This window comes from Caretta caretta, chromosome 1, assembly GCF_965140235.1.
Source record: "Caretta caretta isolate rCarCar2 chromosome 1, rCarCar1.hap1, whole genome shotgun sequence".
Lineage (NCBI taxonomy): Eukaryota > Metazoa > Chordata > Testudines > Cheloniidae > Caretta > Caretta caretta.
The window spans coordinates 352776322-352789977 of NC_134206.1; the positions used below are offsets into that span (position 1 = coordinate 352776322).

General features: G+C 49.6%; 1 protein-coding gene across 1 annotated transcript in view; it reads left to right on the forward strand.

Annotated features, from left to right (window-relative positions):
* The window catches only part of SND1 (staphylococcal nuclease and tudor domain containing 1), a 507509-nt gene that overhangs the window by 140026 nt on the left and 353827 nt on the right, over positions 1-13656 (forward strand). The window contains exon 11 of the mRNA XM_048821939.2: positions 13186-13275. Within this exon, the coding sequence (XP_048677896.1) occupies positions 13186-13275 (90 nt within the window). The remainder of the gene's footprint in view (positions 1-13185; positions 13276-13656) is intronic.

Below are 13656 nucleotides of genomic sequence, written 5' to 3' on the forward strand. Positions count from 1 at the left end.
CAGGGCAGGGTCTGCTGTAGTGTGTGGTGGATGCCGAGGCCACGGTATACATTAAAAAAATAAATATTTGGCACCAAGGAGCTATCAGTAAATGGGTTTGTGTTTCCTTTTCCGTTTGGCCATATCTGGGGCCGTGTGCAGGGCAACGGGATCCTGTGGAAACAATCAGTGCATGTGTTCCCAAAAGTGGATTGCTGGGACAGTCCGCTGTGCCTAGGTGTGAAAGTGCCAATCTCCTGACCTCCGCCTCCCAGTTCTCAATAACTGCCAGCAGCCTTGCTGTGGTGTTATGCAGACTGAACATGGGGAACAGCTCCTAAAATTAGACAGAATCTCTCAGCTTCTCAGTAGTGACCTCCACCCTCTTGCTAGCAGGACAATCAATGTTAAATCCTTGCCGTCCTGTTTTGACTGTGTGGGTGGAAAGGGAAAGCGAGGGGCGAAGCGGCTCTGAAATTGCAATGCAAGCAGTGTACTGTATCAGAAGGATGTCTGGGCTATTTGTTCCATTGACTTCATTTGCTGGCTCTGCCCAAAGTTTCAGCGAGGTGATGGATGTTGCTTTAATCCACTGATTTATGGTGCTGGACTATGACATAAAAGTTAGTCATCTCTGCTCCGCAGGGTTAAAACGAGAGTGCCCCTGGAATGCCACCATGGGAAGAGGTGAATTGAGTGCATTTTTAAATACAGCCTGAAAGTCCCTTGGATTTAGAGGATAAAATATATACCACTGGTAGCCTGATTTAGACCTTGGAGCACCGAGGCTGGCAAGGCGGGTAAGCAACATCTGAGAGAAGACTTCATGCCTTGCAACAGCATAATTCAGATTCATTCTGAAGCGCTGCAGGATTTATCGCGTGGCTTGACTAGAGATCTGGCAAGGGCTGGACATTTTTTTGGCACCAGCTAAATAATAGAGATGCTTACATCCTCGCAGCTCCCCTTCCACCTCTGAGGAGAGGGAGGACCGTGTGCATAATGTATTGTCCCCTCATGCAAAAGGGTTTACCCTGTGAAATGGGCTGCCTGCGTTGCTTGCAGTGCATGAGACAGGGAGCAAGTCGGATTTTCATATTGCCTCCAGAGCTGTGGGGAATGTGGCAGTGCACTGCACTGGAAGGCTTTCGTCTGGCTAGTAGCCTGAATTTCAAATAATGCAAATGTCTGATCTGAATATATCAACTGCGTTTAGCCTGGGGACGGCGGGGAAGGTCCCTCTCCATTGCTAGAAAACTTTTTTGGGGCCAGCTAGTTAGTTATGAAATTGCAGGTTTAGATCCAGTTGACCAGACTCAAACTCCGGAAGGGAATGGAGTAGCATGTGCCATTCTCTTGGAGACTCCTACAGTCTCACTGTTCTCCATTCAGAGGAGCCTGCGTTCAGATCTCCATTAGTTCTGGTTTCATATTTGGAAATTGTCTCTCTTGAAAGCAGGAGTTTTCCCTTTGTGCAAAAGATTTGTGTTTACGCCTGAGCTTGAAAGGGGTTGGAGTGGTAAAGTGAGGTTTCTGTCTGGCAACACTAATTATTTTTCTCCTTCTTGCTTTCATTTGCTTATTTGAGCTGCACATTAAGTGTCTTTCATTCAGCAAGTTGCGTGTCAGTTTAATATCTATATCGATAAGCCATTCCAGAACAAAGGACTCTGCAGCCCTCCCATCTTCCTTGAAGACCCTTTTTACCCTCCCTGTTTTTGTGTCTGGTTTCATGTGGTGTCAGAAAGTGGCTGTTGCTTTCTTATTTTAAAAGCATCTGAAAGAGGGAGCCATTTCTTTCACTAGGTAATGTGAAGTGCCAATTGTTTGTCCTAGATTCTCTTGTCCTGGCATTTAGAGGTGGCATCAGATACACTGCTTGAGTAAGAAGCAAGAGCCAGTTTCCTGGCATAGAGATTTGTAGTAGATTTAGTTGATTTAGCAAAAAGATACCTTGCATGCTGGCAGTCATTGGTTTTAACCATGGCCCACTGATCTGGATGGGATTGGCTTCCTCAGTCTCCTGCTCTTCAGTTTAATAGGAATGGAGAGTGGGGAAAAGGGCAAGGCAAGTCCCAGTGAATGAGTAAATGCTCAAAAACGTTGACAAACTAACCAGCGGGAGCTATGGAACTAATCCGTATCGTCCCCTCGGCCATCATGTCCTTGAGTGCCCAGTGTCTGGGAATGCAGAGGTAGCAGTGTCCCGTTGGGGTTTGGGGTGCTGGCTTTTCTAAGTACATCTGTAGGCATCGCAGTTGTGGTCCTAACTCCCAGCTCCTTTTCTCATCTTGCCCAAAGTAGCCCCAGGCCTTGGGCATGGGCAGAAATTCTGAATGAGATGTGAGCTGGGAGGTGGGGAGGGAGAGGCATGGAGGGCGCAGCATGCCTAGGAAATAATAAGCCATATCAAAGGCTCATTCATTATGGAAAAACGTGGAATGAAATTGCTGTTGCGTCTTTGTTCACTCTCTCTCCCATCTGATTCATTTCCTTCATTTCCTGCTGCTCTTGCCTTATCTCATTCTTTTCAATTTATTCTTCCCTTAGATTCCCTCGCTTTGGCAGCAAAGAGGCGCTTTTCAGCATCCTCTGGGTTTGCGCTCTGGCCCCTGCCCCTTTCAAACACTGGACAAGTTCATTCTATTCCTGATTTCCGTGTTGGGTCTTCATTACTAGATCTGTAAAAGCGGCAGAGAGTCCTGTGGCCTGACGAAGTGGGTATTCACCCATGAAAGCTTATGGTCCAATACATCTGTTAGTCTATAAGGTGCCACAGGACTCTTTGCCGTTTTTAGATTCTGACTAACACGGCTACTCCTCTGATTACTAGATGTGTGTATTGCAGCAGTGTCTAGAGCCTCCAGTCCAGGACTGGGCCCTAATGTGCTATACACAGAGAGCATGTACCGAGCACTTGGAGTTATTTCTAGGGGTGTGTGGCTTCAGCCCAACCAAATGAGTTCAATCCTTCACGTTTTATCTGATAACCCCTTCTACCTGGGTGCCTGCTTGCTGTGGACATGGATTTGTTGTCTCCCTTAGCTGAGTTTTGCACTCCCTTTGTGGCATAAAGCAGCCAAAGCAAAGCTCTTGGTTTGTTACCCTGTGGTCAGGTCACTCCTGCTCCAAGCCTGGGTGATCTGTACCCTGTTGCATGTTGCAAGACATTCACCTAATGGTGTGACTCACTGTGCCGTTCTTCTCCCCTTCCATAGCTGATCGATGGCATTGCCTGGGGTCCTCAGAGAAATCCTCGTCCTGGCTGTGTTAGAATGGCCTCACATTACGGGTTGATGTCCTCCCACTCAGAACAGGACGTGGGAGGTGTCTACCCTATGACTGTCCTCCATCACTATTGGCCAAAACACCTCCATCCCACAGGGATGAGGGAGAAGGCAGTTGGCTGTATTGGCTATGTGCCCAGCCTCTCTAGGCATGTCTCTGAAGAGGAGCAGGTTTCTGCCCTCAGGCTGGCAGCCTGTGATTGCTGCCACCACCTTGCTCCGTGCTTGTTCCTAAGACCTGTGCTGCTTTGTGCCAGTCACAGATGGAGGCAGTCACGCCCAGCTCATCCCTCCAGGAGCTGCAGCATGTTCACCGGGCTCTGCCCGTGTTTCACTGCCCCAGGGGATGAGGCCTGTGCCATTGCTCTGCAGGCACAGTGGCCAGCTGCATTCCCCCGTTGCAGACACTGGTGCTAGCAAGAGGAGTGCTTGGTTGAAGACCTGGCTATGGCTCAGCTTGGGCAAGGTGGCAGGGATGCCAGCAGGAAGAGGGGAGTGCTTGGAAAAGCTAGCCAGGCTCTCAGTAGCTCCCAGCATCTGCCCTCCAATGATCAGACTATGGCAGGTGTTGGACTGTTGCCAGGCAGACATGGCCAGTCAAACCCCAGCTGGTCTGATGTGCTGGAGTTTCCTTTGTGAGCAGGGTTCACTGCTGAGAATGCATCGCATCAGTGCTCTGTGCATTAAATGGACTGACCTGCCCATTCGGGGGCCAACACCATGTCCTTCTGAGTCCCCTGCGATTGTCGGGGTTTCTCTTCTATAACCAGGGTTTGAAAGTCTGGGGGCTGGAGGCCCAGGCCTTTCTGCACTTGGTCCTTGCCTGTGGAACAGTCTGTCAGATGCAAAACTTCCCTGCTGGTCGAAGCTGAGAAGAAAGTAGGGTGTGGTAGGGAAGTAGAGAACCGCTAAGTGTCATAAGATCCTGAACCTCATGAGAATTGGAACAGAATCTACTTCTGCTACTGTTCTTAATTTACTGCTTGTCAGCGCTGCGGCTCAGCAGCAGTTGATGCTCCCTAGGTGCCTAGCTGAGCGCTCTCCTCTTCTGTCTTCCTAAATCAGTCAGTCCTTCCACTTCATCACTTCCGCTCTGCGTCCCCTTCACTTTGTCTCTGGTGGTATTTGAGCACCAGGTTTGAGTGCCAACGGGACTGAGGTGTCTCTAGCTGGGATCGGTGTTCCGGGCAGTCTCATCAGCCTTCTCTAAGGCAGAATGAGCGTGCCACCTCCAGTGATTTCTGTGCAAGAATTCTAACCAGTGTGCTGGCTCAAATTTTGTTTGTACTCCACAGTTAAAATTCTCAGCATGTTGGGGTTGGGAGGTGGCTGGCAGGAGTCTCGCTTCTTGAAGTCTTATCTCTGCGATGGAGCATTCTTTGCTCCTAGCAGAGTAGCTTGTCTTTCCCCCAGTAACACTGACTGTTTTCCTGTGGCGTTAGGTCCTTAAAGGACAGTGCTGCTGCTTTTTGCTATAGCTGCAAAATTCTTGTAGAGAGAGAGAGCACCACATGGCTTGCTACTCATAATGGCTTTTGAGTCTTGTGAGTCTTCAAATACTTCAGTTGCTGCTGAAATCCATACAGTTAAAAGCTAATGTTTGGTTCCTTTTGTTGCTAATAGTATCCTTGCAAGCAATGGCAAATGCTTTTTGAAATGGTCCGTCTGTGATTGAAGGTGTAATTGAGTAGAAGAGTAGTCTCTAAAGAGAACCCCTTCTTACAGGATGATCATGAAAATGGTGGTTTAATTTTTTGTGAGTTTTTGCAGAATGGAATCGAAGGCTGTGAGCTAGAGATAACGGGCAGAGTTCCTGCAAGGATGTGAAGTGCCTACATTTGCTTTGGTTCTTTTTTTTTTTTTTTTTTTTGTGCTACAGTGGAACTGTTCAAATATTGGCAAGTGACCAGCAAATATTTGTAACCATGACTGTGCAGTGAACCAGTAAGTCTGTCAAAAAATCACTGTAGTGGATACCATGAGTGAGAGAGATGCACCAGAGAAGGTGGAATCTGCTTGTGCAGCCACTGTCTCCTGGCCCAGGGAGCTGGGCTCGACTCCTGGTGGGAATGTGCATAAAAATTGCTGCTCAGAGCTGCTGCTATTGGGAGGGTTTTTCTAGCTGCCTGCACTTGCCTGGCAACTCAGTCTGGTCTTGCCAGCTCAGCATGGCTTGTTCTTGGGACAGCTCCAACGAGAGCCAGCGGAAGTGATGGTGGAGCTTCAGTAATTGGCCCTCTGAGTCAGTACTGAACGGACTCCCCGAATCATGCTGGGGCGTGTTCCTCTGCCGCAGGAATGAGCTTATGGGTGAGACATGAGCCAGAGTTCTTGGCCTCCTGTGACTCTTCCTTCAACACACCAACCCTTGGGCATGGGGTCAGAACCAATTCTGGCTTGGGTAAATCAGCTGTTCTACATCCCTCTTGCAGCTGTACACTGGGCACAGTGTCCAAAAGTGTGCGGCAATGATGTGTGATACCTAAGGGTAGGAAGTGAATAGCTGCTGCATTCCACCTCAGAGGTGGCTGCATTTCCACAGGCTGCAAAATGATCCCAGTTTTGGTATTGTTCTGTGAGGTACTTTGATAGAGCTCTATAAATGCAAATGTGACCTTTGTGTTGATATCTTGCATCACCCAGCCAGATGATGTGCCCAGCAGTTCTGAATAGCTGTTGCCATGGGTTCCAGTGTTTAAAAGATCACCTCAGCTACCAAGCCTTGCCAGTCAGTTGGGTGCTCATTGCATCCAGTCCAAGCCCCTTTCCTCAGATCTGTGGCCTTGCTGGGAGGAAACTGCTCTGTCTCAAGACCTGCCCTGCTCCTTCCTTCCTTTCTTCTATGGCCCCGGGGCTGGAAGGAAGTGACACTAGCTAGCAGTCCCCTGCCATTCTCCCACCCCATATTGTGAGATAGGAAGCCATGTTGTCATGAGACTACACAACTGTGGTTTCTGGTGCAGTCTTCACTTTCTACTTAACCGTATAATCCATGTGCCTTTGTTAGGGGGAACTCTGCATGGCCACACGACCAGCTCTTGGGAACCTCGGCTGTGGCCTACCCCTTCCTGTAAGAGGAAGAACATAACATAAGAATGGCTGCACTGTGTCAGACCAATGGTCCATCTAGCTCTGTATCCTGTCTTCCGTCAGTGGCTAGTGCCAGATGCTTCAGACGAAGTGAACAGAAGAGGGCAATTGATTGAGTGATCCATCCCCTACTGTAAAGTCCCAGCATCTGGCAGTCAGAGGCTTTGGGGTACCCAGAGCATGGGATTGCATCCCTGACCATCCTGGCTAATAGCCATTGCTGGACCTATTCTCCATGAACTTATCTAATTCTTTTTGAACCCAGTTACACTTTTGGCCTTCACAACATCCCCTGGCTATGAGTTCCACAGGTTGACTGTTTGTTGTGTGAAGAAATACTTCCTTCTGTTTGTTTTAAACCTGCTGCCTATTAATTTCATTGAGTGACTCTTGGTTTGTTTGTGTGAAGGGGTAAATAACACTTCCTTACATGTTCTCTAAGCCGTTCCTTCTATTCTATCCCCTCTCAGTTGTCTCTTTTCTAAGATGAACATTCCTAATCTTTTTACTCTCTCCTCATGTGGAAGCTGTTACATGCCGCTAATCAGATTTGTTTCCCTGCTCTGTACTTTTTCCAATTCTAATATAGCTTTTTTTTGAGCTGGGGTGACCAGAACTGCATGCAGTATTTGAGGTGTGGTGTACCATGGATTTGTGTAGTTGTGGTATTTGTCTTATCTATCCCTTTCCTAATGGTTCCTAACGTTCTGTTAGCTTTTTTGACTGCTGCTGCACATTGAATGGATGTTTTCAGAGAACTAGCCATGAAGACTCCAAAATCTTTCTGGAGTGGTAAGAACTAATTTATACAATGAGATGGGTTCTGTATAGTTGGGATTATGTTTTCCAGTATACATTACTTTGCATTTATCGATATTGAATTTCATCTGCCCTTTTGTTGCCCAGTCACCCATGTTACTGAGGTCCCTTTGGAACTCTTTGTAGTCCGCTTTGGACTTAATTATCTTGAATAATTTTGTATCCTCTGCAAACTTTGCCACCTCACTGTTCACCCCTTTCCCAGATCATTTATGAATATGTTGAATAGGACTGGTCCCAGTACAGATCCTTGGGGGACCCCACTATTTACCTCTCTCCACTGTGAAAACAGCATTTATTTCGACTCTGTTTCCTGTCTTTTAACTAGTTACTGATCCATGAGAGGATCTTCCCTCTTATCCCATGACTGCTTACTTTGCTTAAGGGCCTTCTGTGTGGGACCTTGTCAAAAGCTTTCTGAAAGTCCAAGTACACAATATCCACTGGGTCACCCTTGTCCACATATTTGTTGACCCTCCCCTCCCTTTGAGGAATTCTAATAGATTCGTGAGGCATTTTCTTCTTCAAAAGTCGTGTTGACTCTTCCCCATCAAATCATGTTCATCCCTCTGTCTGATAATTCTGTTCAGTTTCAACCAGTTTGCCTGGTAATGAAGTTAGGAGGGGCCTGTCTCTTCTGTTACAGCCTTGAACTTCTGATGGGGCTACTGACCTGAAGGTGGAGTTAGAAACCCATCAAAAGCCTTGGCAGCCCCATGCCCGTGTTCTCTTGGCCAAGTGACGGTGTCTGTGTCAGAAGAGCTGTGCAGGGCAGAGGGCAGTAGCTGTGTATTGTGGGGGTGTGCAGCCTGCCGCACTGTGCATGTTCGATAGGATGCCTACCTAGGCATTTCCATGCAGCAAGGCCATGCAGCTCACTGCTGGGCAGCGTGTGGAAGATGTTCCAAGCCAGTCAGGGACTGGAAGCCAGCCAGCCAGGGGGAGCCTTGTTCCTGCAATATGTTGCCTTTAGCTCTGGGGGAAGCTCTTGGCAATAGGTCTCTGTGAGAAGGCTGCAGCTTGTATTCGCTCAGAGCTGGTGACATTGGGAGGCATGGGTAAGGAGCAGCAGCTTGCTTCCCCAGCAGAGGGGGCAGGCAGGGAGTAACTTGGGTTCCAGGGGCATGCGGGCGCCAGTCCACCTAAACAGACCTGTCCTGGCAGGATGAGTGAAGTGAGAGTCTTCTCACATAGGAGCTTGTACTTCAGGGGAAGAACAATAGAACAGTTGAATCTGGGTCACAGTAGATCACAGTCCTGGGTTGCTGGGAGTTATGAAATGTCCCTATTTGTAAACATCAGTGTGGCTTTTACTGTAAGACTTTCATGTAAAATAAAGTCCCGGTCTGCCTCTGCAAGTAGCTTCATAAACAAAAAGTACTTGAGCTTGATGTGCGTTGGCATGAACGTCTCTCCCTCAGCTAGTGTCCCCCCCACTCCCCCCAGCAGCACCCGCCCCTCGGTGCTGGCATATTTGGGCAGAGGGTGGGAGCATTGCCCAGAAGAGCAGAGGGTCCTGGGGCAGCAGCCATGTGCAGAGCGAGGATGCCTGCAGTTTGCACCAGTCTTGTGCTCAGAATTAGGGTTGGTAAACCACAGCTGATCAAGAGGGAGTGGACTCTTTCTGGAGTTACCCCGTTACCAGGCTGCTTCTGGTGGCTGGAATCACATAAGACTTCTTTAATTTTGGGATGCCCTTTCCTCCCCCAGTCCTCCCGCCCCAGCTGAGGGCTGGTGTGACTGATGTTCTGCCAGTTTGCTGCTGCTCTGAGCATTGGCCCAGGTGAGGACCCGGAGATGCGTGTCCCACATTGGCGCTCCTACTTGGACCCTGCAGCTTGAGGCCTAAATGCGGACACCCCCACGCTGCAGCCCAGCAGGGCCTGTTGGACGCCAGAGTGCAGAGAGATGGGTTAGTCCGGCAATGCAGCACTCTGGTTAGACTTGCTGCAATGTGCCCGTCCTATGGCCTGGACCTGCATATAGTCTGTAGCAATAAAACCACATGAAGGCAAACTGGGCCAATGCTCTCAGACTGAAACCCTTTTAGATTCCCCCTAATGGTCCCCCCCACCTCACAAGAAACTGAGGCTCTACCTACACCATGCCATCCACTCATCCTCCTTCCCTCCCACCCTTCACCAAAGAGGGCCTAGGGGAGCGGGTAATTGTTGTACTGAGACCTTAAGGGAAACCGATTTGGGCTCTGGGGAACCGGTGTGGGAAGTGACTGGTCCAACGCTGTGGTGGAGTCAGGAATAAAATCCAAGAGCTCTGATTCCTAGTTGCCTGCTCCAGCTGCTAGAGACAGTTCCCAGCCTGTATTGGTTACAGGTGACCACCTTGTCTCTGCCCTATGTTCCTAGATAGTTTGTATTAAACTCACTTCTGTAGCCCCTGTTATCATTGTTGTAGGGAGCAATACCCCTCCATGAATCCCAGAGCCTTGGTGCTGCCTTACCTGCCGTGAGTGGAACGCTGGGGGCTGGAACCCAGAGACACAAGTGTGGGTGGCAGATAACAGCAATGGGAGGAGCGGGGTGATTGCACACTTTTACAAGTGAGCTGTGTGCACGACTGGATCGACCAAATAACTCTTCATTTCCTTGACATTTGTTTCACCCTCTGCCTCTGTCTCTACTTTGGCCTGTTTCTGTCTATGCATTTGACTTCCTCAGCAGGTGCTAAGCAGTTGTTGAGCCAGCCGTTGAGAGACTCAGATCCTAAATATTTTGCTCCTGGGGTTACATCTTCTGTTGTGTGAGACATTCTCTGGTGTTTAATGTCTATTCCTCGGGCTGCAACAGAAAATCCTTGTTAATGAGCTGGCATCCGCGGTAGATTGCAGTCTTAGGGAGGTCAGAGGCCTGCGTCTGAGTTGTATGTTCTAGGATGAAATAGATGGTGTAATAGGGCTTTTCCGTCAAGTTGGAGGTTTGCTGTAACTCCAAGCCATGGGCTGGGAGCAGTGGGCAGGCTCCAAACCGCTCCCATTTGTTTACATTGTCTTAAGCAAGTTTCTGATGCAAACTAGCCACAGTTCTGAGTGTAAGGGGAAGCCTGCAGCAGGGATCAAGTCCTGAGCAGACTGAACCTAAGGAGCTATAATGTCTGTAAAAGGGAGCTGCGTTGGTTTACCCCAGGGGTTCTCAAACTTAATTGCACCGCAACTCCCCCTCTGACAACAAAGTTACTACATGGCATGGGGGGGGAGAGGGGAGGAGAAGAGCCTCAAGCCCTATTGCCCCAGGTGGGGGGAGACAGGGCTGTAGCCTGAGCCCCGTCGCCCTGGGTGGGGGTGGAACTTGTGCTTCAGCCATGGGTCCCAGCAGGTCTAATGCTGGCCCTGATGACCCCATTAAAATGGGGTCCTGACCCACAGTTTGAGAACTTCTGGTTCAAAATCCATTAATGTTTCCAGGTGATTCTGGTGCTTGTGGGTAGTATTGGGCCCTCCTATGCACAGCTCTGGTCTTGAGCCCCCTGTAATCCTTCCTCCTGCAGGAATCCCTGGGTGTGATTCTTTAGCCTGTGCTAGGTAGATCAGGAAAGCTTTATTTTTATTTATATTACCATAGCACCTCAGGACCCAGTCATGGACAGGACCCCATTTTGCTAGGGGCTGCCCCACAGAGCTTACAGTTCACCTAAGATGAGGCAATGGATGGATACAGACAGGAGTACAAGGAGACAGTAGTGGTCAGCGTGGCAGACAGTGGTCTCAGTGGCCTGTCAGGTTGTCTGGCCCATCGCTGCCGTATCTGAGCGCTTTACACTCTGTACTGCATTTATCCCCTCAATACCCCTGTGAGGTAGGGCCACGCTTACCCCGTTTTCCACATGGTCACTCAGGCTCGGGGCACACTGTGACTTGCCTGAGGGGTCCCAGGAAGTCTGGGGTGGAGCAGAGACTGGACCCCTCTTCCTCTGACTAGATGATCATAATGGTCCCTTCTGGCTGTAAAAAGATGACTGGTGACGCCAGTTCCAATGCCAGTGTACCCACCAGCCGGCTTTAAGCTGTGGGTCTAGGAGTGAGATCTCCTCTAGAACTGAGGGCTGTGCACTCTCCCTGACCCCCGCTTCTGGGCCTGTCCATGACTCAGTGTTGGTGGGGTTCTGTCAGTGGAGGTTTTGCCCACTGGGAGCTTAGACGAGTTTGCTGGGTCTCAGCTTGTGGGAGTAGCTCTCACAGCAAAGATTTAGGAAAGTTCATGTACTCGGTCATTCACTCCCTGGACTTCTCCAGGTCCAGCTGCAAGGGGGCATTAATAGTGCCTCCCTCCCATTCGCTGCTTACTAGCCTCGCCAATGTATTTGCCTTCAGATTTCTAGCTTTCCCCTTATTAACGCTCCCGGCTGCCCCTCCCGCTCTGACTGCATGGCAGCTATTTCTACTGGAAACTTTTTTTTCCTCTTGCTCTTTGAAGGGTCCTTATCACCATAAGATGCTTTAAGCAGCTGGTAGACAGCGGTAACTGGTATGCAGTGAAATGCCCTGCGATTCCTTTTCATTGGTGTCGCATCCCATGAGTGCTATTAATCACTCGCCGATAATGAGCTTGCCTAACGAGCAACTTTTCCACCAGACCCTGTGTGAGCAGAGCACATGCACTGAGCTTGCCAGGTTATCTTAATTAAGGAGCCCTTTTTAGTGTTTTGGTGGGGAGGAGGAAACCAACAAAGGTGCTGTGTGCAAAGGCTTCGTAATGAGAGCCTTCCGATTCCTTCCCCTCCTCCTGTAGGAAATGCCCGGGGTGCTGTGTAATCTGGAGCGGAGACATGCTGGGCTGAAAAGCCGGGGTGCAGTGGGCTCCAGCCTTTCAAATGAGTGAAAATTTGTACGATTCAATGGGTTCCTGCAATAAAACCCAGCCCCCCACCCTTTTAATCACTGAGCTTCTGTTGAGTTCTCCTGAGAAGTCAGTTGAACCTGCCGAGCGGCTGCGCTAAAAGGCAAGTTGCTCTGTGGCTGCTAGTGCTGGAATCTGAGTCTGATGTGGGTGGAGGCCTACGGGTGACCCCTGGTAGCTGCCAGGGTTGATCAGGACTGATGGGGCTTTGGTGGGCTGGGTGCCTCAGATGCTGCCATGGTGCATCACCATTCATTCCCGTTCCAGCCTCTTGCGCTGTGCATCGCCACACAGAAGGGCCTCTTGCTGGGTCTCGGAGTGTTGACCAGCAACGGGCACTGCATCTAGGCTGCCTCAGCCTGTGGGTGTGAAATGGGAGGGTCCTGTCTCTGTAGGAGAAGATCTGTTAATGAGGAAGCTACCAGCTACCAACCAGTCATCGAAGGGTGTGGTGGCTAGTCATGTGATCTGCGGGGATGAGCCCCCAGGGTGAGAGGGGCTCGAATTAGGCAGAATGGGACAAAACTGAGCAAAGGCAAATGGAGGCTGAATATCAAGAATAACCTCCTGATAAGATAAGCCAGGCTGAGGAGCAATCTCTTGGTGGGTGGAGGGGTTTGTGTCTGTTGCCTAGAAAATTTAAAGCTAAACTGGCAGAAGTGCTGCTGGGGACAGTCCCATACTGGTTGGAGGGGTGAAGAGGATGAGGGTAAATTTTGATCCCTCAAATCTATTCTTGGGGCTTGTCTACATGATAAAATTGCCCAGAATAGCTCCCTGTGTAGACACACTCTGCTCTGGAATGCCATCACTTTATTCCATAATTACTCCACTTTGGAAGCGCAGTAATTATTCCAGAATGAAGTGACTTATTCCAGAATCACGTGTCCACATGGGGAGCTTATTCTGGAATAGCGCTTGCTCAGTAGCTATTCTGGTCAAATTCATTGTGAGGTCAAGCCTTTATGATCCAGAGAAGCCTGAAGGATGAAATACATGAGAGCCCAAGGGGACAGCCTCTCCCCTGTTTTCCATGTTGCTGTCTGGGTGCGGTCCCTTCTGCTGCTCAGGGCCTCCTGTGCAGTTCACTGATTGGTTGGCTGCACCTTCACTTTTCACTGCTACCAAGCTTATTTGGGTTTTCCTCTTTGTTGCAGGACAAGAACCGGAAGCTGCGCCCACTCTATGACATTCCATACATGTTTGAGGCTCGGGAGTTCTTGCGGAAGAAGCTCATTGGGAAGAAGGTAAGAGACTGGATCAGGATTTAGAAATTGTTGGAGCAACCTGCAGACCAGCTGGCTAGAGTGGCCATCTTGCTGGACCTCCTGGGCCAAGCAGACTCAGACCAAGGAAAACCCAGTTGTTACTGGAAGAAGTGCTGAAAATATGCCTGGTAGCACGCTCCATTACATTGTACGAAGTTGATGCCTCCGTGAGGTGCTGGGGTGCTGGAGCTGCTGTTCCTGGGAGTGAGAGGGGAACCCAGCCCGTGGCTGTGGTTCGATTTCACAGAAGCTGTCTCCTCCCCTTGTTCTGAGAGCGTCCCAGGGGGAGTTTAGGGAGCAGAATAGAATTCCTGTTCCTCCAGCTGCTTGGCACTACCGTTGTTGGTGCTTTCCCACTCC